Source organism: Pygocentrus nattereri, chromosome 13 (assembly GCF_015220715.1).
Source record: "Pygocentrus nattereri isolate fPygNat1 chromosome 13, fPygNat1.pri, whole genome shotgun sequence".
Classification (NCBI taxonomy): Eukaryota; Metazoa; Chordata; class Actinopteri; order Characiformes; family Serrasalmidae; genus Pygocentrus; species Pygocentrus nattereri.
This window is the reverse complement of record NC_051223.1, coordinates 25,680,844-25,708,490: the sequence shown is the minus strand read 5'-3', so window position 1 is coordinate 25,708,490 and position 27,647 is coordinate 25,680,844. Positions and strand designations below refer to the sequence as shown.

The 27,647-nt window shown below is 40.0% G+C and overlaps 1 protein-coding gene across 3 annotated transcripts in view; it reads left to right on the top strand.

Moving 5' to 3' along the window:
• LOC108430851 (cadherin-18) overlaps positions 1 to 27,647 on the top strand; it is a 214,639-nt gene that overhangs the window by 172,780 nt on the left and 14,212 nt on the right. For all 3 annotated transcript variants that reach the window (XM_037544461.1, XM_037544460.1, XM_017703642.2), the window contains 3 exons: positions 7,511 to 7,647; positions 13,965 to 14,086; positions 18,179 to 18,296. In XM_037544461.1, coding sequence (XP_037400358.1) covers positions 7,511 to 7,647; positions 13,965 to 14,086; positions 18,179 to 18,296 — 377 coding nt within the window. The remainder of the gene's footprint in view (positions 1 to 7,510; positions 7,648 to 13,964; positions 14,087 to 18,178; positions 18,297 to 27,647) is intronic.

Below are 27,647 nucleotides of genomic sequence, written 5' to 3'. Positions count from 1 at the left end.
CCCCACTCATTCATGCTAAAGTTATAAAGAGCATTTTGGCATGCATTTTGAATGAGGCACAATACAAAGCAGCCAATCCATCCATCCATCCATCCATCATCTTCCGCTTCTCCGGGGTTCGGGTCGCGGGGGCAGCATCCTGAGCAATGAAGCCCAGACCTCCCTTTCCCCAGCCACTTCCACTAGCTCCCTGGGAGGGATTCCGAGGCGCTCCCAGGCCAGCTGGGCGATATAGTCACGCCAGCGTGTCCTGGGTCTTCCCCGGGGTCTCCTCCCCGGTGGACTTGCCTGTGACACCTCCCAAGGGAGGCGTCCAGGAGGCATCCTAACAAGATGCCCGAACCACCTCAACTGGCTCCTCTCGACGTGAAGAAGCAGCGGCTCTACTCCGAGTCCCTCCCGGATGACCGAACTTCTCACCCTATCTCTAAGGGAGAGTCCAGCCACCCTGTGGAGGAAACTCATTTCGGCCGCTTGTATTCGCGATCTCGTTCTTTCGGTCATTACCCAAAGCTCATGACCATAGGTGAGGGTGGGAACGTAGATCGACCAGTAAATCGAGAGCCTTGCCTTATGGCTCAGCTCTTTCTTTACCACAACAGACCGGTAAAGAGCCCGCATCACTGCTGACCCAGCACCAATCCGCCTGTCAATCTCCCGCTCCCTTGTACCATCACTCGTGAACAAGACCCCGAGATACTTAAACTCCTCCACTTGAGGCAAGAGCTCATCCCCGACCCAGAGAGGGCTCTCCACCCTTTCCCGCATGAGAACCATGGCCTCGGATTTGGAGGTACTGATCCTCATCCCGGCCGCTTCACACTCGGCTGCAAACCGATCCAGTGAAAGCTGAAGTTCACGGCCTGATGTCGCCAATAGGACCACATCATCTGCAAACAGCAGAGATGTGACCCTGAGGTCACCAAACCGGACACCCTCCATCCCCTGACTGCGCCTAGAAATTCTATCCATAAAAATTATGAATAGAATCGGTGACAAAGGGCAGCCCTGACGGAGTCCAACTCTCACTGGGAAAAAGTCTGACTTACTGCCGGCCATGCGAACCAAACTCCTGCTTTGTTTGTACAGGGCCTGAATGGCTCGTAGCAAAGAGCCATGTACCCCGTACTCCCGAAGCACCTCCCACAGAATACCCCGGGGAACACAGTCGAATGCCTTCTCCAAATCCACAAAGCACATGTGGACTGGTTGGGCAAACTCCCATGAACCCTCGAGAATCCTGGAGAGGGTAAAGAGTTGGTCCAGTGTTCCACGACCAGGGCGGAACCCGCACTGCTCCTCCTGAATCCGAGGTTCGACTATAAGCCGGACTCTCTTCTCCAGTACCCTTGCATAGACCTTACCAGGGAGGCTGAGGAGTGTGATTCCCCTGTAGTTGGAACACACCCTCCGGTCCCCCTTTTTAAAAAGAGGCACCACCACCCCAGTCTGCCAATCCAGTGGCACCACCCCCGATGTCCACGCAATGTTGAAAAGGCGTGTCAGCCAAGACAGCCCCACAACATCCAGAGCCTTGAGGAACTCGGGACGGATCTCATCCACCCCTGCAGCCCTGCCGCCAAGGAGCTTTTTAACTACCTTAGCGACTTTGGCCTCAGTAATGGACAAGCCTATTCCCATGTCCCCAGACTCTGCCTCCTCACTGGAGAACGTGTTGGTGGGATTGAGAAGGTCCTCAAAGTATTCCTTCCACCGCCCAATGACGTCTTCAGTCGAAGTCAGCAGCACACCATCTCCACTATATACAGTGCTAGTGGCACACTGCTTTCCCCTTCTGAGTCGCCTGACGGTTTGCCAGAATCTTTTCGGAGCCGACTTAAAGTCACTTTCCAAGGCCTCACCGAACTCTTCCCACACCCGGGCTTTTGCCTTGGCAACGACTGAAGCCGCAGATCTCTTGGCCTGTCGATACCTGCCAGCTGCCTCTGGTGTCCTACAGGCCAACCATGTCCGGTAGGACTCCTTCTTCAGCTTGACGGCATCTCTCACCTGGGGTGTCCACCACCGGGTTCGAGGATTACCGCCCCGACAGGCACCAACTACCTTGCGACCACAGCTACAGTCAGCCGCTTCAACAATGGAGGAGCGGAACATGGCCCATTCTGAGTCAATGTCCCCCACCTCCCCCGATATCTGGTCGAAGTTCTGACGGAGGTGTGAGTTGAAGATCAATCTGACAGGTTCTTCTGCCAGACGTTCCCAGCAAACCCTCACTATACGTTTGGGTTTGCCTGGTCTGACTGGCATCTTCCCCCACCACCTGATCCAACTCACCACCAGGTGGTGATCAGTTGACAGCTCAGCTCCTCTCTTTACCCGAGTGTCCAGTACACATGGCCGCAAGTCCGCTGACACGACAACAAAGTCAATCATTGAACTGCGGCCTAGGGTGTCCTGGTGCCATGTGCACTTATGGACATCCTTGTGTTCAAACATGGTGTTCGTTATGGACAAACTGTGGTTTGCACAGAAGTCCAAAAACTGAACACCACTCGGGTTCAGATCAGAGAGGGCATTCCTCCCAATCACACCCCTCCAGGTCTTACTGTCATTGCCCACGTGAGCGTTAAAGTCCCCCAGTAGGACAACAGAGTCTCCAGGAGGAGCACTTTCAAGCACCCCTTCCAAGGACTCTATGAAGGCTGGGTATTCTGAACTGCTGTTTGGTGCATAAGCACAGACAACAGTCAGGACCCGTTCCCCAACCCGAAGGCGTAGGGAAGCTACCCTCTCGTCCACCGGGGAAAACCCCAACATACAGGCGCCGAGTCGAGGGGCTATGAGAAAGCCCACACCTGCCCGCCGCCTCTCACCATGGGCAACTCCAGAAAAGAAAAAAGTCCAGCCCCTCTCAAGGAGATTGGACCCAGAGCCCAAGCTGTGTGTTGAGGTGAGCCCGACTATATCTAGCCGGTATCTCTCAACCTCGCGCACCAACTCAGGTTCCTTCCCCGCCAGTGAGGTAACGTTCCAAGTTCCAAAAGCCAGTTTCAGCAACCGAGGATCAGAACGCCAAGGCCCACGCCTTCGGACACTGCCCGATCCACAATGCACCGCACCCCTACTACTGCCCCTCCCATCGGTGGTGGGTCGATGGGAGGGGGAACTCATGTAGCTCCTTCGGGCTGGGCCCGGCCGGGCACCATGAGTGAATGCCCGGCCACCAGACGCTCGCTGGCGAGCCCCTCCCCCAGGCCTGGCTCCAGGGTGGGGCCCCAGTAACCCTGATCCGGGCAGGGTACACAAGTCCTGCTTTGTTGTCCTCATAGGGGTGGTTATGGATCACACTTTATCTGGCCTGTCACCTAGGACCAGTTTGCCATGGGAGACCCTACCAGGAGCTTTTGCTCCAGACAACATAGCTCCTAGGGTCCTTCAAGCACACAAACCTCTCCACCACGATAAGGTGGTGATCCATGGAGAGGAAGCAGTCAATCAGAATATTTAAATATAGTTCTCACGTCATTTACTGTACTGTGTAAAACAGCTATTTTTTGGGATAGCAAGTGTTTATTCATTTGAAAAACACTAATATTAGAATAAATAGAAACCTCAATTCCAAACAAGTGCTAATAACAACTGAAAGCAGTGCTCAGTAAACTTGAACTCATTCCAGATTTGATGCCTGCAACATGTTCAAACAAATTTGGGACAGGAGCATGTTTACCATTGTGTTACATCACTTTTCCTTTTATCAACACAATCATTTATGGACTGAAGACACAAACTGATCTGGTTGTGACAAAAGAATTGTCTACGATTCAGGTGTGCAACCATACAGGGCTTTCATTGTCATATCTTGCTCTTTACAATGCATGTCTTTAGAGGCAGACAGGTCAGGACTGAGGGCAGGCCAGTCTAACACCGGCTCTCTCTCATCACACAGACATGCTGTTGTAACACATACTTATCTTCTTAAGGATGCCCAGCATTTACACTTGTCATCCAATACCTAGGCAAATCTAGCCTTCATTAAACTCCTTTAACGAAAACATATTGTGGATGGAATGCATCAAAAAGTCAGACCTGTTTTCTTCTAACTGTATTATTCTAAAATAATGATAATTTACTGAAAGCAAACAAAAAAAATGCAGTAGCTGAATTTCTTCTTGTGATATATATTGTGTTGTTACTGGCATAAAACACACTTACTGCTATTTAACTATGGTTTTAAATATTCATGTCTGCCTAAGACTGTATACTGTATATCAGTCTTAAAGAGAATGTTTGATAATGAGGGATAAAGAGATTGTCTTTTTATGGCTTTTCTCTGAACGTAAACTCAAACATCATAAGTGGACCTCATGGAAAAGTGAGTTGGAATTGTGAGGACATGAGCGAGGGTGTTGGCATGGGGGTTGAAGTTTCTCTAGGTTCAGACACAGACCTTCAAACTATAACCTCTAAACCACAATCACTAATGCATCCTCCCTGACACTATTCAAAAGTAATCATAAGATTATGCATGCTCATAAACTGTAATATATTCATGGAAATTTGATGGCATAGCTGCAGCTCTCTTCTTTTATTTACCCTGCTCTTTCATATTGTTTCCTTTCTTGTGTTATATCACTAGAGTATATATACCCTTTATTGTATATTTCTCTTTAGAAAAGCCAAATTTAATGAGAGGACAGAGCGATGATATGACACATTGACACATATGGCTTTACTGTGTCCCTTTGTCATCTCTCTTTCTCTCTCTCTCTCTCTCTCTCTCTCTCTCTCGGATGATGGTAATTAGTGCAGTCAGGGCTTTCGCACTCGAAAGCCATGCATCCATTTTCTTTGCAAAGCAGCTTATTTCTGAAGCATCATTTGATGTTATTGAACTGCTTTGCTCAGTTTGTTGATAAACTCAAGAATGTCAATAGAGCCTTTCAGTAGAGGAGAACCCTCTTTTTTTTTAAAGAAAATCTTTCATCATTTTGGATAGCACTTCAGGTGATAAATAAATAAAGAATAATAAACAAAGCTGCCTCTGAGTCTCTTACTAAGCTTCTCAAAATCATCTCAAGTCACACGCACTGCAAGGTAGAACTTGAAATATTTATCTGAACCCAGGGAGACCACCTGACTGCTCACATTGGGTTGGAATGGATTTGGACGCCTTTTCCCAAATATCTTTCAGGCTCGAGTTGGGTTTATATTTCACGTTTGGGTTCTCACCTCCCAACTGCCACTATTAACAGATCTTATCCTACATAACCACTTCCATTTTTCTCTTTATTCTGACTCCCTTTCACTACCTTAAACACTATTAATCAGGCACCCGTGCTATAGAGAGAATTCAGCACTGAGGTCGATGAGACTCACAGCTTGTGAGAAAATGGATGGACAAGAAATAATCAGTGACTTTATTCAGGAGAGAACAGTTTAGTGCAGCCAAAAGTTTGTTCCAGGGTGTTGGACTTTGTTCCAGTCAGATGGAGTTTGTTTTGACTTTTTTCCAGTGATGTGTAGTTTATTTAGTTCCAGTAGGGTAGATTTTTTGTTCCAGAGCAGTGGATTTTGTTAAAATGGGGTTATCTTGTTCCTCTAGGCTGAGCCTTCTTCCAGTAAGGTGGAGTTTGTTAAAGTGGGATAGTTTGTGAAGGTAGGGTGGACTTTGTCAGGTGGCAATTTTTCCAGTATGGTGGACATTGTTCTGGGTGTTGAGTTGGAGTTTATTCACTTTTTTGTTCCAGTTCTGTTGTTCCATTGGGGTGGAGTTTGTTAACGTGGGGTGGAACTGGTTCCAGTTAGGCAGGTTTTTCCGCTCCAATGTGTTTGTTCCAGTAAGGTGGAGTTTTAGCTTCATTAACAAACTTTATAAGGAAAGGAGCTCAGCTCTCACTGATGGAACCCCTTCAAGGTGGTTTTACCTTGATTGAAACATTTCTGTGTTTGAAAAACATCCACCTTTGTAGCAGCTTGTTACGCTTTCTTCTTATGCAAAATATTACTGAATTTCTTAAAAGCAGAATGAAATCTATCTACTTGTCAGGGTAAAGAAAAGTGCAGCGATTATGTCTTTTGAACAGGCAGTGAATGCTAGATGCTTCATGTATTTGAGTGTGTCTTTCAAGGTCTGTCCCAGCACAAAAAATATTTGCGTTCTATGGGCATGTTAATAGCACGCCATGACAGGTCTTCTCTGGAGCATAAACACAACATTTGCAAGTGTGCTACACCATGAACACTTCATTATGTCTTGTCTTCTTCTTGTGTCTCTCCCAGTTACCCTATTTTTTCATCCAGGTTTTGTGCAAACAGTGAGTTAACACAGTAACCTTGTCAATATTGCATCAGACAGTGTTACAGTCAAACTGATATTAGTCAGTCATCACATTTCTTGGCAAATAAAAGCAGAATATGAATGTTTTCTATTCAGCCCAGATTATAATATTACCACCTGTTAAGCTTTGTCTGTCTGTCTCTCTCTCTCTCAATCACTGTCTGTTTTACTTTTCTTTTTGTCTCTTTCTTTTATCCATCCCCCCACTTTCGTTCAGTTGTCCATTTCTCTCCTCCTTGTTCTCTTTTCTCACACAAACTTATTCTGTCTACTTTCTCTCTCATTTTGTTTTTTTTTTGCTTTTTTTATCCAGTGTTCCCTCTCTTATTCATTATAAATTTCTCTTTTTGTCTCATTCTTTTATTCAGACACTTTCCTCTCTCCCTCCCTCTCTCTTTCTCTCTTTCTTTTACTTATTGACCTCTCTTCCTTGCTACTTCTGTTATTCAGTGTTTTCACTCTTTCATTTTCTTTCTTTTTTCCTTTCACCTATTAAATGTCCTCTCTCTTTTCATTCTCCATCTCTCTCTCTCACTCTCTCTCACACATTTTTTTTCTGTTAATTGTAATACAACATATGAAAACAGTATGTCAGAGAAATACTTTCAGTGGCTGACACAAATTAAAGCTGGCCTTCACTGCCCTACCAATAAAATGCTCCAAAATCACAAATCCTCCTTCTATTAACTGACATTGAAAGAGTTTTGAATTTGCCTGTAAAGTTGCTATTATGGCAACAACTGCTTTGGTGGAAGTCAAATTTGTGGCGTAAATTATGTAGAGGAGAGTGCAGTGCTGTTATTTTAATTTTTCTTCACTTTGTGTTGGTGCCTCATGAGAAACACCCCCTTAGTCAACAGTTACATCTTTCTCTATTAAATCACAACACATTTGGTGCAAGACAGTTTGATATAGACCACTAAAAAGATTTGTGCTTGATTAGATTGTAAAACCTCCAGTAATCGATTCCTATGACAATTTATATGAACCTTCCAGATGGAATTTGATATGCTGAGGGGGTCCACTGCAGTGACCCCCGCCCTGCTACATGCAAAGTAGGGAGGCATCCAATATCAACCCTGTGTAATAAGAGCACTCCTATTATCATGCATATCCATGCAGTCATTGCTTTTAATGCTGTACACATGATGGTGAGAGGAGAAATGGAGAGATTCATGCAATATTAATTATCATGATTTCTTCTATATTTAGGTATTTCATTGAACAAAGAGAGGGAGACGAAGGATATTTCGACATCGAGGCTGTCAGTGGAGTCATCAGAACCACTCAGCTTCTGGACCGAGAGGACACACCCTGGCACAACATCACTGTCATGGCAACAGAGGAGGGTGGGTACCATAAATGAGTGCCATAGACAGTCTGCTTTCAGAGCTTATTAGTTAGAAGAAAGACAAATGAAAATATACTGAACACTGTCTCATGAAATTAGGGTACATTCTTTAATCTCACAATTCTGTTAAATTTGTGATTCTTTAGGAAATTATTTTTATTTTATTAAAATTACATTACATTTGATTATTTTGGTACAATTTAATCATGAATTTTAGACAAATATAACTACAGGAACCATGTACAGTGCCTTGAAAAATTATTCATACCCCTTGAACTTTTCCACATTTTTTCACGTTACACCCACAAACTTAAATATATATTTTATTATTAATATTTTATTATTATATAAAATGTATTTTATTGGGGTTTTATGTGATAGACCAAAACAAAGTAGCAAGTAATTGTGAAGTGAAAAGAAAATTATACAGTCTTTTCCAAATTTTTAAAAAATACAAATCTGGAAAGTGTGGCATGTATTTGTATTCCGTCCCCCTGATTCAGTACTTTGTTGGACCACCTTTTGCTGCAATTACTGCTGCAAGTCTTTTGGGGTATGTCTCCACCAGCTTTCCACATCTGAAGGCTTAAATTTCTGTCCATTCATCTTTGCAAAATGGCTCAAACTCAGTCAAATTGGATGGAGAGTATCTGTGAACAGTAATTTCAAGTCTTGCCACAGATTCTCAATGAGATTTAGGTCTAGACTTTAACTGGGCCATTCTAACAGATGAATATGCTTTGATCTCAGCCATTCCACTGTAGATCTGGTTGTATGTTTAAGGTCATTGTCCTGCTGGAAGGTGAACCTCTGTCCCAGTCTCAAGTCTTTTGCAGCCTCTGACAGGTTTTCCTCCAGGATTGCCTGTATTTTGCTCCATCCATCTTCCCGTCAACTCTGACCATCTTCCTTGTCCCTGCTGAAAAGAAACATCCCCACAGCGTGATACCATCCCCACTGTGAAACATGGTGGTGGCAGCGTGTTCAGGTTGATGCACAGTGTTAGTTTTCTGTACACATAGTGTTTTACATCTAGGCCAAAAAAGTTCAACTTTGGTTTCATCTGACCAGAATATCATCTTCCACATGTTTGCTGTGTCCCCTACATGGCTTGTGGCAAACTGCATCAGGACTTCTTATGGCTTGCTTTCAAATGGCTTTCTTCTTGCCACTCTTCCATTTGTGGAGTACACGACTAATAGTTGTCCTGTGGACAGATTCTCCCACCTGAGCTGTGGATTTCTGCAGCTCCTCCAGAGTGTCCTCCACTGTCAGTTTATGTGGACGGCCATATCTTGGTAGGTTTGCAGTTGTGCCATACACCTTCTGTTTTCAGATGATGGATTAAACAGTGCTACATGAGATGTTCATACATAGTTTGGGCTCATTTTTATAACCTAACCTTGCTTTATATTCCTCCACAACTTTATCCCTGACACGTCTGGTGTGTTCTTTGGTTTTCATGTTGCTGTTTAAATACACTAATGTTCTCTAACAAACCTCTGAGGCCTTCAAAGAACAGCTCTAGTTATACTAAGAATAAACTACACACAGGTGGACTCAAGTTCAAGGGGTATGAATACTTTTTTCAAGGCACTGTACAGAGTAGTGTGGAAAAGAAAAACAGTACAGCCTTTCTTTAATGGCTTTAGTAACAGCAGTGGTTATATATAGAACTCAAAGAACTATGTAAATGATAAAATGATTCAGTTCAGAAAATGGTCTAATTTATGCAGTTCCAATTACAATTAGTAATATAATTATTATATATATATATATATATATATATATATATATATATATATATATATATATATAATTATTATAATTATTAATTCACACACACATATATATATATATATATATATATATATATAAGAAATTCTTATTACTTTTTACTTACATTGTTATATATGTTACACATATATATATGTATATATATATATATGTGTGTGTGTGTGTGTGTGTGTATATATATATATATATGTAACATATATAACAATGTAAGTAAAAAGTAATAAGAATTTCTTAATTTTTAGAAAGTAATTGACATCTTGAAAGCTAGCTTGAAGAACAAAGTTTGGATGCAGATTACTCCTGGATGCCCCCAGCCATCACATAGATTTGTTCAATTCCATCAGCAGCACACTTGATTTAACATAATGAAATATTGATTAGCTAGTTGGTTAAAAAATATAGGAAATATTGGGCTGCCATGAGGAGAGATATATGAATAGTTAATGAACAATTAGATTTTACTTATTGTAATAATATTGATTGTATGTATTTTAAAATTAGTTTTTTTTTCTGATCAATACTTTTTGTACACACACACACGCGCAATAATGTGTTAAAGTTTTAGGAACCAAAGCAATTTACTATTGCTGTTTTAAAATATTGCTATTTATTGTGCATTAGTCATGAACATGATGGGGAACTTTATGTATATAGTTCTTTAAAGGGCATTTAGAAATAAAGCAAAGCATGTAGAACCAATGCTGCAGATTTGATCTGAGAATTGTAGGAAACCATGTTGAAACGGTATAACCTACATATAGTGCTTCCACCAGATACAAACAGGCACGTTGGATTAGACTTTAACATTTTATTTTTATTTTATTTTATTTTTTACTAAAATATGCAATTCATTATAATAGATAACTTTAGATCACCGATTATTTACAGACAATAGATAAAAAGGAGTTCTTAATTTCTAAATCAGTGCAGTTAAATTGTCGCCTTCAGATTGACGCAGAGTGTACTGATTCGTTTTTACACCCCTGCTGTTGTACTACATGATCTACACTGATGCTGTTTCACCTGTGAGTGCTCCACTGTATTTCCTGCTCTCTTTATGTTACACAAATCCTTTTGATTTACTCTCTTGTGACATCTCAACTGACCCTGTGCAATCAATATATCACCATGCGCTTTCAATGAAACCCAGTCATGCTGAATAGTGTCAAAGGTTTGCTAAAACCCAGGCTATCAGATTTAATACCCAGCTTTGGTCCTTGTCTGGCCCTGCTGTGGACAGGGAGTAATCATCCAAGAAAGTGTTTAGAGGCACAGCTGATGTCAAGTGTGAGAGAGAGGCTGTGAGCAGAGCGAGGTCTGGGTGATAAGGGAATGCATTCATGTCTCTGCATGTTTGAGCATAAGCATTTGTTTTTGCTGGACGCAAGACACCACAAAATCAACATCGTTCTCAGGTCAATTCCCAAAAAGATGATAAAATCACAACTCGCTCTTGTAGCTGATATGAGTCGATCCGTGTTGCACTTCAGCTGTAGATCTTATCTAGGCAATTACCCTTTTCCCCTAGCTTTCGCCCAGTACTAATGATTCACTAATAGCAAAGTCTACTCTCTGGTAATGATATTCCACTCCTATCAGACAGTGAAAAAGCACTAGCGCAAAATTGCTGTGGCTGGAATTCGAAATTCAAGGTGGACGTTTCATTATTTCTGGAGGCAGACACTGTCCACCTCGGTTGGGGGTTAAATTGACTAGGTGAAAACACGTTTGTATCTTCAACTGGCACAATGTTGTTAGTTGCCATGGGGACAGTTTGCCGGCAGACAGATGCTTTAAAGAGTAAGCCACTTCGGCTAAAGCTGTGTTATAGTGTGTGGGGATAAGTTAGACAGGGTACTTGTGTAGGGACAAGGATACTTCTGTTATTTATAGATCATGCTATTGTGTGATGGATATAAGAATGCACAAAAACGGTCAAAAGCAAGTCAAGATCTCTATCTGCTAATCCAATACTTTCCCTGAAATAACTAATCGTCAGTGCCACAGCTTCTGTGCCTCCATAAACCAGCACTAGAGAGAAGCACCCCTTGCTGTTGTCTACCAACATTTTCCTTATTATTAAGTTTTTCCTTCTTTCCTTAACAAGTAAAAGTAGCATTTGACACACAAAGCTGCCAGAACAAAACGCTGCATTGTACGGCACCTTCCCCACCAACGCCTTTAGAAATGTGGATGAAAAGGGCATAATAGTGAGCAGTACACACGACATGGAAACAAGAGGCTCCAAGAGCTATAATAGGCTGTTATTCCCACATATTCACTCTGAAATATGAAACAAAAGGAAAAGAAAAAGCCAAACAAAGATGTAGAGTTAGACAGACAGATGGAGATGATGTGATAGACAGATAGGAAAGTTGACAAAGATGGTAGAAGACCAATATAAAGAATAAAAGTAAACATGTGAAAAGGAGGAGGACACACGAAGAATGGTAGCTGTTCGTTAATCCTCTGAAGTCACACATAAAAGCTGAAAAAAGATGTCTCTCATGCTAAATGAGGTGAAAAAGAAATCCAGGTGTGCTACTTAGGACACCCAGGATACCTGAAATGGGTTGCCATGTCAACACACAGCACCCTCTGAAAGCAGAGATCTTGACTCACATTTAAGTCAGATGGGGTTTTGACAGACCACAAATATATATGTCACATCGAAGAATAATTTGTGAGTCAGCTTGAAGGTCAAAAGGTTTCTCATCAATGAAATCAAAAGGACAATACATTAAAACAGTTTCACTGCCTTTTTTTCAGTTCTGTAGCGTGATGTACATCTGTCACAATTATTTTATGCAGTTAAACTCAATTACTCATTAGAAACAATTTTGATTATAATTTTATGTTTCCAACAACCTGCAATGACTAGTTGGCAATATGCATGAAGATTTATTTACGTTAAATTCTCCTCTTGATCTTGTAGTGAGAAACTGCCTGACTGACACCTATGTATATACATTTTTTACAACATAGTGTTTTTTCTACATTTTTGATTAAGTCTTTTGAAAGTCTTCCTAGTTTAGGTTTTTCTAATAAAATATTTTGTAATCTTGTTAAGTGTAATGAAACCGACCCAGTCAGGCACTCATGGTAAAAATTGAAAAATGAGCCTTTATTACAAAGGGGTTTGGCAAAACTCAATGTTATTGAACAGGCAAGGGTCAAATCTAGAAAGGCCAAAAAACAAAGACTGAGCATAACAAAAAAGTCATCGAGTCCAAGGCAAGATTGTAACAGACCAAGGGCAATCAGATGAAACACTCAGTAGCTCTGACAAGTAGAAGTAATACCTCACAAAGTACCTAAGCTTTGGACAATATTTGGACAAATATTTGCACTGAAAACTCTTCATGTGGACAATCAGGTACTGTTTGAAAAGTTTGAAAGCAGCCCTCCTGAGACTGTGGTGTTATTGACAGTGTGGGATCCTTAAAGCAAACTATGAAAAGAAGTATAGATAAAAACTGACAGTTTCTTCATTTGTTGTTCACTGGAATTAAACACAGTAGAAATTCCACCACCTATCAGCATGTCTTTTTCATTTTTATAATGAGTAAATGTGAGTTTATTATTTCCATTTCGATTTTGCTTTTCTCTGTTATGGCTCAGATGATTTAAGTCAACAGGGGCTCAGTTGTGTTGGGGAATTCCTACCAGGTAATTAATCCCGTTCCTTGTCAAAATTAACCAATTCACACTCTAGGGTACCAAATGAACTCTACAAATATGCTGTTGTCTTTTGATTAATGTATTTTTTCAAATACTGTAACAAAATTCAGAAACAGAAAATATTTTCATAAGAATGCTCCCTAGTATGTGTGTCAATCAGAACTTAATGTCATATTTTGATTACTGAGTTGAATTTGTATTATTATTTCAAGAATATTAATTAGTTATCCTCTGAATCATGTGTCACTCTGAGAATGTTATTTACTGTGTTAAACCCAACAGGGGGACAGAATCTCTCAGAGCCTCTTGAGAATAAGTTTGAATATTTATGCATACAATGACAGTTTTCAAGCAGTTTTCATACATGCTGGCCAAACATTTTGTTACTACAAAACGGATTTGTTTAGAAGCTGTTTGATGTTGTAGGACAGAGCTGTTTTTATTCTTTGAAACGGAACCTTTTGAGACAAGAAGCTATATGACAGTCAAAAAATGAACAAAACAACAGAGGTAAATACTAAAACTTAGCAATGTAGATTAATGAAGGTTCCAAAAAGGGTTCTTTCTAAAAGACAAAACTTTTATAAAGTCTAAAGAAAATCTATGTAATCTAAAGGCTCCACATCAATTATTATTTTTTTTTTTTGTCCTAGAACTTTACATTGAAGCCAAGAACCCCATTTATGTATCCATCCTTTTCTGTTGTCCCATGATGTGGCCATATATTTGTCTTGCAGAAACAGCGCAGAGTTGAATTATGCATTATGTACTTTTACTTGACAACCTTAATCTGTGCTACTGCCTTTAATTTTATGATGGGCATTTTCTCATTTACAGATAACCCCAGTCTTCTGAGCCATGTCCCTGTCACAATTCAGGTCCTGGACGTAAACGACAACCCTCCAGAAATCAACACAGAGGAGGAAATAATCATTTGTGAAAGCACCAGAGCAGGACAGGTAAGCCTCCGCAAAAGTCTCTCTCTCTATCTCATGCGTGCACACATGCTCACTCGCACAGATTTGGACACAGAGTTTATTTGTTAATGTAAAGCAAGACGAGAGGATGAAAAAAAAGCAGAAATGAAAGGAAAGGAAGGAGGGAGGGAAAGATGGGAGGGCACGCTAATCATCCCTCATTCAGAATGAAGATCTGTGCAGCCAAGCATGACTGCTTCAGCTCCGAGCACATGGCCATTTTCCTCTCTGCACAGAACTCTCATTTAAATTAAGAGCACTGCAGATACACAAGTACAGCTTACATTGAATGAGAGAGAGAAAGAGAGAGAAAGAAGCGTGCAAAGTGAAAGAGTGAAAGAGAGGGAGGATCAATACTGAAAATATGCGAAATGCATTTTATATCAATTTTATTTTATATAATTGTATATATGTATATTATCACTGTCATCTGCCTGATCCTCAAATGAACGCTATCAACATTCTTCTTTTTGCCAGCTTCCTCTTACATTGAATTGTATGAGCATATAATGACAAATGGACCAAAAATTACTTAGGATAAAAACTCATTGCTTTAACATACATTCGTGTTAGAATGTTAATGTTAGAGTTTTTCTTCTCATATAAAGTTATCATTTCAGAGATATAAGGTTTTGTAATGCATAGAATCATTATGCTTGCAGTATTTAAACTATAATGGTGTTGTAGCCCTCCCAACAGAACATTTTTGAAACAGGTTATCTTCCATGTTAGTCAGACACAGCCAAGCTAGCTCATATATTGATATAGGACTTCAGGAGCTGGATAGAAGCCCTTACAGATCTGATTAAGTCTGGGATTGCTGAATTTCAGGCTCATCTGAGCACTCTTGCAGCCATCTCTGGCTTTAAATAAAACATAGAATTTCTTTTACATATTTCAGATCTCTCTCTCTCTACACTGGATTTGCCAAAAAAATGGTCTTGCATCAATGTCCTAACAGATGGGTGAAAATGAAAGGAAATTTTTGAATAAATAAAGTGGATAACCATAATGAGTGCAGATGCTTTACAAAACTGCTAAAAAGGACCAGTTGATCTCAATTTTGGATTAAGATGGCCAAAGGAAATGATTTAAGTGACTTTGAAAGAGATGTCATTACTGGGGCATGGACAGCTCAACTGGCTATTGTTTCACTAGAAACAGTGCCTGAAGTGACATCTGCATGGAAGTCTATGGGAAAGACATCAATAAACAGGGTTGGAAATTGTGGCTAACAGTTCGCAGTTCACAGTTGCTTGTGTAATAGTGTGAAATGTAAAGAAAAGCTGAAGTACAGCTGTTCCTCAAGTGACTAAGAATGTGATCATGCTGTGTCAGCAAGAACAATCCATCCACAACTACATGGAGAGGGATATTATAGTAGGGTTGCAGTGCACAAACCCTTCATTACAAAAATAAATGCACATTTGTTGCATTTTGTTGGCTTGGGTCTCCTTGGAGGGAAGGATAACTGCAAACCAATACAAAGTTATTCTGATTGATCACATTCATCCTATGAATGAAACATTTCCATTCTGATGTGAGTAGTCTCTTCCAGGATGACAATGACCCTTAAACCTGAATGGTTTAATGAGTAAAATTGCTTCAATCCTATGTTATGGCCTTCTCAGTCACCAGCGCTCAGTTTAGTTAAACATCTGTGGAAGATTTTAGACCAGGTGTCTTTAATTAAAATACAGTAAGGTCCAGTTAGAGAAAATATCCTCAAGCAAAGGTCCAGAACATCATAATGTCTAACTTGCATCATGATTCAGTGCCATATACTGTTTACTGAAGTAGCTTAGTAGTTATATCAACATCTTATGTAGTCAACAACTTAATGTCAAATCAATAAAGTACAATTCAGTAATATTTCAAGAATATTTATTGTCAGTTTTCTCTTTTTAGAGTGTGCCATGTGAAATAACTTCCCTCTGGATCACTTTCTTCTCTGACTGCTGTTTCTTGCCTCATCCCTCCCCTGTGTGCGCATCACTCACTCAAGTCTCAGTGCTCAACGAAATGCACAGATCTGATAGGCTGAGTAGCGGTGTGTGTGCAAGGCTGCTAAAACCGTAAAAGCTAGAAAAGCTAGACCTATTAAAATAGGACCACCTCGTCAAAATTAAATAATTATCCATAGTTTATTGGTTATAGGTTCAGATCCACACATTACAGTATCTGGGTCCGGACTCAGACCACGGTCCACCTATTAGTGAACTCTGTTTTAGACTAATGTTTTAAACAGTGCTCTCCACTACCATCATCTAAACATTAAATGACATGCATTGAAGCTGTTCTGGCAGCTTGTGGTGGCTCAACACCCTACTAAGACATTTTATGTTGTTTTTTCCTTTAATTTGTCCCCCATCTAAACACATATGCACATATATATTTCATATATATTTACTGGTAAATTGATGGGGAAAGAAGGAGAGGAAGAGAAAAGGAAAAAAAAACAACAGGATTGTCTGAAATGCATCATTAATAATCAAGACAGTTGCAAAACTACATAAAAATCTGATAAATCATGCATGCAATGCTAAAACACAGAAATCAGGTCAACAAAAAAGCATGCATCTGTTATTCATATTCATATGTGCTGAATCAAAGTCTTCTAAATGGATAGAGTTTTCAAGTGAAAAGCTAAATTAGATGTAAAACATGGGTGACATCATCCACCGGTGTCATGTTATATTGTAGCTCTCTGCATCATACAAATCTATAAAATAAATGAGTGGCCTGCAGTACAAGGGTGTAATGTTACACATATAAAAATGGACCAGCAGCGCAAGGATAGATGGAGCAAGATCCTGTACCATGTAACAGTGTGGTGGGTCACATTTTGCATGAAATTAAAAGAAATGGCACATGAGCTTTACAAGTGAGGGACCTGCTATATTTTAACTACAGCCATCTAAAGCAGTTTGTTATATTAAATTCTGTTTTTTTTATGATATGAAGTAAATCAATAAAGAAATTCAATTTGATTTGGAATCAAAAAGAACTCAAATGCTACTGTTAGATGTACATCCAAAATGTCATCACTTTAGACCAATCAGAACAGATTCTGGGGCATTTTTACACATCATGCTAAATGTACATGATAAGTGGGTTGATATGAAATGCTTTGGAATGCTGCTGCGCATGTGTCATCACCATAAGTCTTCCACATGTGTTACTACATTAATTGTCAAGTACAATATTGTGAGCTTAGGGAATAAAACTGACATTATGAATAAAACAGCGGAGTGCTAAAATCTGCTAATTTCTTGTCTGTGCATTTAAAGTCTTTAGGGTACGCTCAGACTACCAGGCTAAAAGCTAGCTCAGTTCAGTGTAGCATCACTAAACGGCTCCCTGCAATGGCAGAGATGATGGAAAGAGCCTGCGCTAGCAGGAGGGATCACCAGGGGTTAAGGCAAACATCAACAGTCTGCTCCCATTAGCCAAACATCAGCAGCAGGCCTTTAGCCTATAGGCTCTCACCTTTCTTTTCCTAGGTGGTCTTCTGCTGAGGCCTACAGGGCCCCTGAACACTTTACAAGGACAAGGCGTTAAAGCAGCATTAGGTTTTCTCGAGCATTCCCAGCAGCCCCAGCCACCAAATGGATTGACACAGTTCCAGAAAGATCAGCCCTCAGCATCTGAGGACACGTTGACAGAAGCTGCAGAGAATATTATAGCCAAAACTAAAAACTGAGATGAAAAGGAAAGCAGAAGCAGAGTGATAGTTCCACAACAACCAGATGGCCTGAAACAACTGCTGGGATTGATAAGTGCCGTCTGATTAGCATATTCCAGCTAAAGACTTAAAAAGTTTTTTGAGCCAAACGTGAGCCGAATTGATTATATTAGGGACTTCAGGCTGGCTTTTTACTAATGATGAGTCTAATTATCATTGTCATTTTTTCTCCAAATCTTTAGAGGTTACAAGCTAAAATGTCTCATTAACAGATTGAGATATGTGGTGACTAATGTAGACTCAATATGATTTACAATAGCTTTTCCCCTCCTAACGGCTGCGTTTGGAGAGGCAGTGCATAAAATCTGGTCTTTTTCTGCTTTTAACAGGTCATACAGACGATCACTGCTGTGGATAAGGATGACTTTGCAAATGGACAGAGATTTTACTTCTCTTTCCCTGGAGGAATTCCAGTTAACCCCAATTTTACCTTAAAGGACAATGAAGGTAGGCAGTATAGTAACTTTGCTAATGAGTATCTGAGCGTGTTCCCTAATTCCTCTGCTGAGGACAATGCAGGTATAATGGATGCTGTGCAGTCAACCTGACATTCATTCAGAGTTAAATTATGGGTGGGCGTGTGCTGGTTGGTAATTAGTTGTAAACATGACTTGGAATATGCATCGTATTGTGTAAGTTTTCATATTTTCCTTTAGAAAAAGTGACAAAATGTATTTAAATTCAGTCAATAGACTAAACTATTGACGAAGGCTAACATTTAAGCTGTAATTAAATCTGGTGTGTGGGGAATTAGGCCTAAGGTGAGGTATTGATGAAAATCTGCCAAACAAAAGCATTGCAATCTTAACAAGAAATGGCACTTCCAGCTAGAATAACTTTTGTCATAGCGTGAATTGGTTGCTGCAGCTACAGAGCACATTTGAGCAAATCTTGATAAATACTTTAGAAACAAGCTGAAACACTGATTCATTTGGTCATTTTTAAAATTCACGTCGATTTTCCTGACTCAACCGTGGCACAGAAGCTTCTTTTATTACTTTCCCTGCTATCCTGACAGCCTTTTACTTTTAAGCATCCCCAAACTAAGAGTTAGCAAACCCCATTCTCTTTATCATTGTCCATGGCCATCTAAGCCATGTGGTGGTGTCTGCAGGGTTATTGCTCTAGCCATGGCTGGGCACCCAGCCGTTGTTGTTGTCAAACGGATTACCTGATCCATCCATGCCTGAGCCACCTGACTTAACCTAATACACAAACGCCTGCCGGCTAGAGGTTACCGTGGAGACCGCTCTAGTCCCAGGTGTGATGTGCTGGGCTCTGGCGCTCTACTCAGTAATCAGTGAGGCATTTGAGCAGAGAGGAAGGGAGGGGAGGAAGAGAGAGTGACAAAGACAGAGAGAAGGAGAGAGATTTGAATTTAAACCCCCCTTTATTGGGACTCTCACATACCCACATATATACCAAAACATAGAAACAAACTCATTTCCTCATATATGAAGGAAAAAAAGGAAGACAAAAGGAAACAGGGAACGAATGAGCAACATAAGTGAGGGGTGGGGTAGGAGGGGTAGAGAGAGAGAGAGAAGAGGTTGGAAGAGAAATGGAGAGGTAGAGAGAGAAAAGGGGAAAGTAGAAACAGAGCTAGGAAGCAGTAGAGAATGGGAGGGAGAGAAAGAGACATAGGGAGAGAGTATAGAGTATAGAGTAAAGATTGGCAGCTAGAGAGTGAGAGAGAGTAAGGAAGAAAGAGAGACAGTCAGAAAGGGGCTAAAGAGAGAGAGAAGCGTAAGGGGATTGAGGTTAAGGTTGAAAAAAAGGGGGGGGGTAGAGACAGACAGTGAGCAGGAGAGAGAGAGAGAGAAAGAGGGACTATCCACAAATTCACAGTTTTTACCAAAACCAAAAAACAAGCTCATTGCCTCACATATAAAGGGGAAAAGAAAGATAAAAAGAAAGGGAGAGAGAGAGGGGGGGGGGGCGGGGTTAGGGTAGAAAGAGAGACTGAGAGTTGTAGAAAGGTATAGAGAGAGGGTAGGTTAAGAACAGAGACAGAGAGGGAGAGAGGTAGAGATTGAGAAAAAGAAAGGAGGGGAACAGAGACAGAGAGATAGAGAGAAAACATGTTAAAGAAATACAGGAGGAGAGGCTGAGAGAGGTTAGGATATAAAGAGAGAGTGAGAGAGAAAGATAAGGATAGAGGGTAGAGTAGAAAAAGAGTAAAAGAGAAGAAAGTCAGATAGAGAGAGAGACACTTCTAGATGTGTTTATAGATGTGGCTGATGTGGTTAGGAGGAGCAAAGGTCGGTTTTGGATTTTTGGGTAGAGAGAGTCAGAGGGAATGAAACACAGGCACAGACGAGGCAGAGAGAGGGATGAATCGATGTGATAATGGAAGATAAAATGGTTGGAGTGCTGAGAGTGTTGTGAATTTGGCTCTTTTCCTATCGAGCTCTCCGCAGTATGGAGGTTACTTCATTTACCCGAGTGCCACTCACACACACAGTCATAGACTCTCTCCCCTGCTCTCTCTCTCTCTCTCTCTCTCTCTCTCCTTTGGGATGCTTGGTGCTTACCATTCTAAGCAGAGCGCTTATCAGTTTTTACTGTTGGTGGTCCATGTCATGGTGTGCTAGAGCTTGTAGAGATCAGTAAGTGAGAGAGAGAGAGAGAGAGAGAGCGCAGTCCTTTTCAGATGGATATAAAGAGCTGAAGTGGTTTAAATATAGCTAGTCTGTGTCATTTAGTCTTTTGAAGGATTTGATGAGAAACATTTCATGCTTTCTTTGCAGGCATTTTGTGCCGTAGTGTTTTGCAATGTTTGTACTAAACACATTTCTTTGCTCCTGCCTCACTCTACCTTCATTTTCTTCCTTGATATGTACATGCACAGTTGGATTAAACAGCCATTGAAAAAGCTCTGTCTGGGTCCTTCTGCCTTTCCAGATTTGCAGGTGTGCCTTCATTAGGCAACAAACCTCTGTAAACCCAGGGTTTAATGGACATTATCATTCTCAGTACAAGAATTGCTTTGTAGTTGCCATGTCGTTCTCTGTGCATACCATTACAAGTTTAAAGGGCCTTGAGGATAAGCAGGAGCCCTTACAGATATTCACTTTGATTATGTGAACAGCTCGATCTGGTTTTGTTGTGGCATCAAGGGTAATTAGCCGGGGAATATTCATGAGCATGCCCAGAAGAGAGTGACACAAGCCCAGAGGCATCAATCACTGGTCAAGGAGACACATATCCCTGCCATGGATCAGATATGTAAAAACAGAATCATTTCAATGCTAATCAAGTTCACATACACTTCCAGGGGTCTCTTGCAGACTGCAGCAAACAACAAATGCTCATTTCCCCTTTACATTCTTCCCATCCCTTAATCCCTCATTATTATTTTCTCTGTTAAAGTTTAAAGTTCTATGGTCATTCACTTTCTGTCTATTATTATTCTCTCTCTCACTCCCTATAAATGACTGTTCTCTCTGTCCTCAGGCCGTAATAAGCATGTTCTCTTTGCTCAGGCAGGAGCTGCTCCACTTCAGCCACATTAGCATGCGGTTAGTGTCGAGGAAAGTGCCTGTGTTGCTGTCCAAGAGTGAGTCTCTGCGTGTGTATGAATACTAAGTGTCCACACTAAACAAGAGCATAAGACAGGGACTCGGGTTGTCTTTAAGATGACAATTAGTATGAAATAGTTAGGAGAGATAATTAAACTATTAGAATAATAAGACATCGGCCTGTATTGATGTAGAATTTTTGCATCCTTGGGCAAGTTTTGGGGAAATTAGTTTGAAAATGTGGAGCATACTTGAAGGAATGGTTTGGCAAAAAATCTCATTTACAAAATTTTCCACTCTCTAAGGTGTATGTGATCAGCCGAGACATGTTTGGCACCCAAATCTTGCTTCATTAGTTTAGCACTGGAGCAACAAGACTAACAGTATTAACTGTAGTCTATAGTTATTTCTAGAAGTCACTTTGTTTGCAGATACATTCATGGCATGAATTGAAGGCAGTACTTCAGTAAAGTACTTCAACTACAATACTGGTAGCGTGGAGTAGATGTGCTCTTGTACTATAGGATAAAGACTATAATTACACAGCATGTAGGCATGTGACAATGTTTGAGCATGTTGCAGTTAATTGTGATGTAGTTAGCATCCTCTATGTTTAGCATATTAGGTGTCTGCAAATGTTGGAAAATGATGCAAAGCTAGATAGCAAGTAAGCTTACTATTCATGGGCATGGTGCCTATGTTTATTTCTAATGCACCCTAATGCACCCTCAGATTTTGTTGTGGAACTAAGCATGTATGGAATATTGAGCCTTCAAGTGGCCTCTTTATCTGTAGCACGTATTCTTGAGAACAGCCATAAAATGGTTTTAGATGATCTGATTATGGTGCTGAAGTAGTAATTATAAGTCATTGACCCTTCTTCATCACAATTATCTAGAGATTTTGTTTAGGGAGCGATGAAAATGAGCACACTTAGATTTCACTAACAGTTTTGTTATTCATCAATTTCATCATGGGTGTATTTGCCTCATCAAACCCACACACAGGTCAGAAAAATGGTTGTTTTATGGTTAATCAAATTTGAAATCATGGCACATGTGGCAGGTCTAGTATTTTAATGAGACTGATGAAAAACAAACATATTTCCATTGTTTTCATTTTTATCATTTGAGCTCCATAGTCTTTTACATTGTGTTAAAATTTTATGATGAAATGACCAACAGAAATGGGCAGCGACAGTATCTAAATAAGGCACTAGTATGGAGGTGCTCGTTTCCAGGCAGCCGAAGCCAATACATTGCACTCAAATCACCGCTTGTTTCAAAAAGCAGTAGTTTTATGTCATTCTGAGCAATCTGAAAATGTTTTTCAGCAAATTTTATATATAAGAACCAGCATCAATATTACAAGCACATCTACCAACATTGAATAAAATAAAGACTCCCATCTCTCTCTCTCTCTCCTTCTCTCTCTATTTCTAGTCACAGTAATAGGTCGGTGTTTGATTTTGCATCGAGTGACCCTGCGGCAAACAGCAGGTTTCTCCGGACTGCCCACACAGTATCCTTGCAGGATAGGTGTAATTGATGGAGGCTGTGTTAGCTTTAAGTTTGAGGGTGGGACTCAGAGGGACTCTGTCTGACTGGTCAATATGCAGACAGATTTTAGCCAGTGTCAGAACACTCTCTGCTCAAAAACCCTACAGAAACTTATACTTGGACAGGAAGACACCATATTTACAATCAAGCATGTGCACAAAATATAAGCAAACACAATGATTCACACAAGAAGTATACTCATAAGCAAGCCAGCAAAAGTTAACTACTCCTATATTTCCTAGTTTCTTCCTCCTGGTTAATCACCAAGTCACATATACAGGCAAGTTTTCTTTGAGAGTGTTATTTTTGTCCTGTTTTGGCTGACTACACAGTCAGCCATATTAAAGTCCCATTAGACTGTGGATGCTGTTTAACAGGCCCATTCCTCAGTCTGCAGCTATTTCCTTAATACAGTTACGCATTTATTGGCCACTCACTCTGAGACTTAGAGGCTATTACAAAAATGTTAATGTTTTCCTGAGACAGGAGATTAGACGGACTCTGAGCAGTTTGTTGTATTCCTAAAAGCTACTGAGTGAAGAATTTATTACTTGCCCTTTAAGTTTTCAGTCTAATCAGAATAGTTGTGGTGATTTAAGCGGAGGTGTAACTACATTAAGGATCAGACTTGCATTTTGGCGTCTTGTCTATAGACATACAAGTGCTGTGTGACCCAGAGAGGGGAATTCATTTTCTTTTCTTCTTTTTTTTCTCATGAGTCATTTTCATCTTTGGTGCTCTGTATTTTGTGCAGCTTGCTCCAAATAAGAATCTGCTTTCACCCAGCATGGCATTTTGCTTGGCATGTAATTCCAAATACTGTTACCTCTAAGATAAGATAAATACATTTTCTTACTTTTGTGCAATACTTTTCTTATCAAAGATGAAATCCAGGGAGAAGCATGTCCCACCTCCCCAATTACTTGAAATTAGGTTCCCCCTTGATCCTTCCTCTGTTGCACAATCACCACAATGACATTTTGCTTTCTTTTTTTCTGGCAATTAAACTGACGCTCTGATCTCTAAATGACTCTGTTACTTTAATAGATCAATTGATTTCTAAAGGCATCTTTTCTCACATTTGAATACAGAAAAGGGGCTTTCAGGAACAGCCCCTAATCACCACAGTTGAAAGCTATTGCTGTCAGGCTGATGATATTTGGGAATTTTAATTAGCTGACATGTCACTCACACATCTCCTGCCACTGCCACAGTATAAACGGTTGAAGCGGTCTTATGGGATGGAACATTGCCATCATTTTCTCTCAGCCCACAACGTGCACATGTATGCTTTCCTACTGATGTAGCTTTTTAGACATTTTAAACTCAGTTTTGAACAGCGTGTCCCAGGACAAGGCCATTTGAGAACTCTTTTGGTAGAGCACAGAATGGGAACAATGTCCAGTACGTTCTTTAAAGGTTCCAAGAAGAGTTCTAAGCAGTAATGCCATAAAAGAGCCATTTTTGGTTCCCTAAGCATCCATTAAATGGGTGATTCTTTAAAGAAGTATGTTTGTAAATGAGACTTATCTTTTTAAAGTTCAATGAACTTCCACATAATCTAAAAGTTCTATACCAATTAAAGGTTTTTCATAAATGTATGTCATAGCCAAAAAACAGTTCGTTTTTAAATATATTTTTAATGTCATTTGCTAGTTTCTCAGAATTTAGGCCTTTACACATCAAGCAAGCTTTATCTGTGTTATTTATTCAGATGTCAATAAATGAATTCAAACATTGTGGCATCACCAAAAGCAGGTCAAACTGGGCTGTGGGCATCAGAGCTATATGTAAAAGTGCTCATAAATTTCAGCTCCTGAGTGAGGTGGTGATTTTTTTTTTCCAAAATACAGCCCCCAATGGAAAACAAACTTTGTTTGTTTCTGAGGAGCATTTGAAGGCAATCTGCCTGTTTTTTGTGTGCAAATATCAGCAGAAATAACAAAAATGTGTATGGTTTTAATGTAGGAAAAATAGTTTCAGAATATTTCTCATCTTCATGTTGTTTATTCATCTTGTTATCAGTGTATAAAGGCTTTAAAGGGAAATTCCATTATTTTTCAAATTTGGTCTAATTCAGTTCTATGATGTGTAAACAAAGTCATTCAGAGCAGTTTGATGTAAAATGGTGAATTGTAGAAAATTTATTTACACTACCTTTTATATTATAGTGGTAATGTTTGGATCAATGGATCAATGTCCACAATGCAAATATATTTTTTTCTTCTCCAGAATGACCAGTGAACCGACTCATGTCTTCTGACTTATTATATGTAATGTTGATAAGGATAAATAGTGATAAATCTGAAAAACAGGTTTTGCCTTAGACCACTCTGCATATACATCTCTGAATGGATTAAAAAAAACATTATAAGCCAAACCTTTCAGAACTGTCTTGAACAATGTCTCAGGTATCAAACAGCATATTCATAACCATTTCATATAAAACCACTTTCTGTTATGAAGCTTTTAGAGGCATTAAACTCTTCAGACGTCTCTGAACAACTGTGAACAATTCTGACTTGTTAAGTTTCTAGAGACTGGCACATTTAACATAAAACACTCTGAGTGACTTTGTTTACATCTTAACCATTTAATTATGCAGAACTTCTGAGAAATTGGTGGAATTCACTTTTAACAGAGTTTATACTGCTGCTAGTCACAAGGGACTGGATCCAAAAACAACTCTCTTAAACTAAGGTGCTTTGTGAACTTCCATTAGTGTTTCCTTTTAAGCTTGTTGCTCTTCTCAGTGTCTGCAGTGCCTTTTCTTCAGACATTATTCACAATTTATACCAGGCCTTCATACTTTGAGAGACAAAAGGGACAAAGCATACCATCATATGTTCCATAGCATCCACTTAAAGGGACTTGCTGTTCCAGACTCAGGAGAGGATGCTTTTGTGTATGTACATGCACAAGAATGCTGAGCTCCATGTAGAAACCCTGATGAGAAGGTAAAGAAAAAGACAGCTGAAGAGTGGTTCATCAATGATAGAACACAGCATTCTATTAGCCTGTACCGTGGGGAGTGAATGCTTCTAGTCATGTTGCAGAACTTTCTGCGTTTACCTATAACACTCCACCAAGCTACCCTGGAGGGAGGGTACACTGAGAATGAGAGACAGACAGAAAGACTGATGAAGAGAGAAAATAAATAAATAAAGCCATTTGGCAGTCAGCCACTCGTGCTGTTGCTTAACGATCCACACTCTGAAGATATTCTCATAGGTATGCAGTATTACTATGTGACCAGATTTGATTCCAGGGTGACTTTTTCCATCTAGCCCTTCACTGTGTCCATAAGTCCATAAAGTGTGTGTCTGCAAGTGTGCAGTTCTTGGCATGCTTTAGCCCACAATTTACTTCAGTACTTCAAAACTTTATTCCCTTGAAAAGTATAAAACAAGTAGTTAGATTGCAAACTGCAAACATAATGCCAAATGCCTAAGCTGCTATATTTACTCATACAAATTTATTAGTGTGAAATCTCTGTCTGTAAATCCAATGAAAGGAAGTTCTATAAAGTTGATCTGATAAAGTTAACTACTAAGTCACAACTCTTTGGTCAAGAAGCAGAACATTGAAACTGACCTATCCAGGCACTAGTTATGTTCTTTTGTGTCAACTGTGGTGAGATAAGTTAGAATACAGTATAATGAGAAGTTGTAGAGCACTTTGTGCCCTAAACAAGGGAAGACTTTGCAGGTTGGAAATGACAGAGGAATTTTCCACTGTGCTAATGTCAGCTTAATTACATGGTGTTACAGTGGCAGAAAAATGGGGATCACTCAGAGTGATTTTCTTTCCTGTGTTTGTCTCTACAAGCTAAATTTTCTGCTAGATACAAATACTGTCATTTACTTTGTGATTATCCCATCAAGTGCTGTGGTGAATGATATAAACAACTGTTTATTATGTCAACTTATAACTGAATGTTCTCATAACTGAAGTAAAGCTAAATTTCTATTTTTATGAAAAACTTACAGAAAATGAGCAATGGAAATAATCAGATTGTTATTTTAATAATATTATTTCTAACAGGTGTATAAAGTCAAGGACACAGTCATGCAATCTCCATAGACAAACACTGATAGTAGAATGGGTCTAGGTGACTTTAAATGTGGCACTGTCATAGGAAGTTAACTTTGTCACAAGTCAGTTTGTGAAGTTTCTGTCCTGCTAAATCTGGCCTGGTCATCTTTAAGTACAACTAATGTGAAAAGGAGGCATCTACAAGAAACAACAGCTCAGTAAGAAAGTAATATACGACTCACACTCACAGAGACAGGCCATGATGAACAGCGTACCGAGAAAAAAAAAATCTGTCCTCTGATATTCCAATCTATCCCTAGAAGCAACATTAGCACATGAACTTTGTTAGTAATGACTCATGCTACACTATCTAGCAGGCCTATAGACAAATTTGGGTTTTGAATGTATAGTGCCAACAGTAAAGTTTGGTGGAGGAGGTGCTGCTTTTCAGAGTTTGAGCTCAACCCTTGAGAGAGGTAAAGGGTACTATTACTGCTATTCCATACAAAGACATTTTAGATAAGTATATGTTTCTAACTTTGTAGCAGCAGTTTGGGGAAGACTGCTTAAGCATGACTGTGCCTATGTGCACAAAGTGGGGTCATAGTGAAAAACTCATCTGCTTTAATGAATTTGGTGTGGAGGAACTCTAGTGCACAGAGCTCTGATGTAAACCCCAAAGA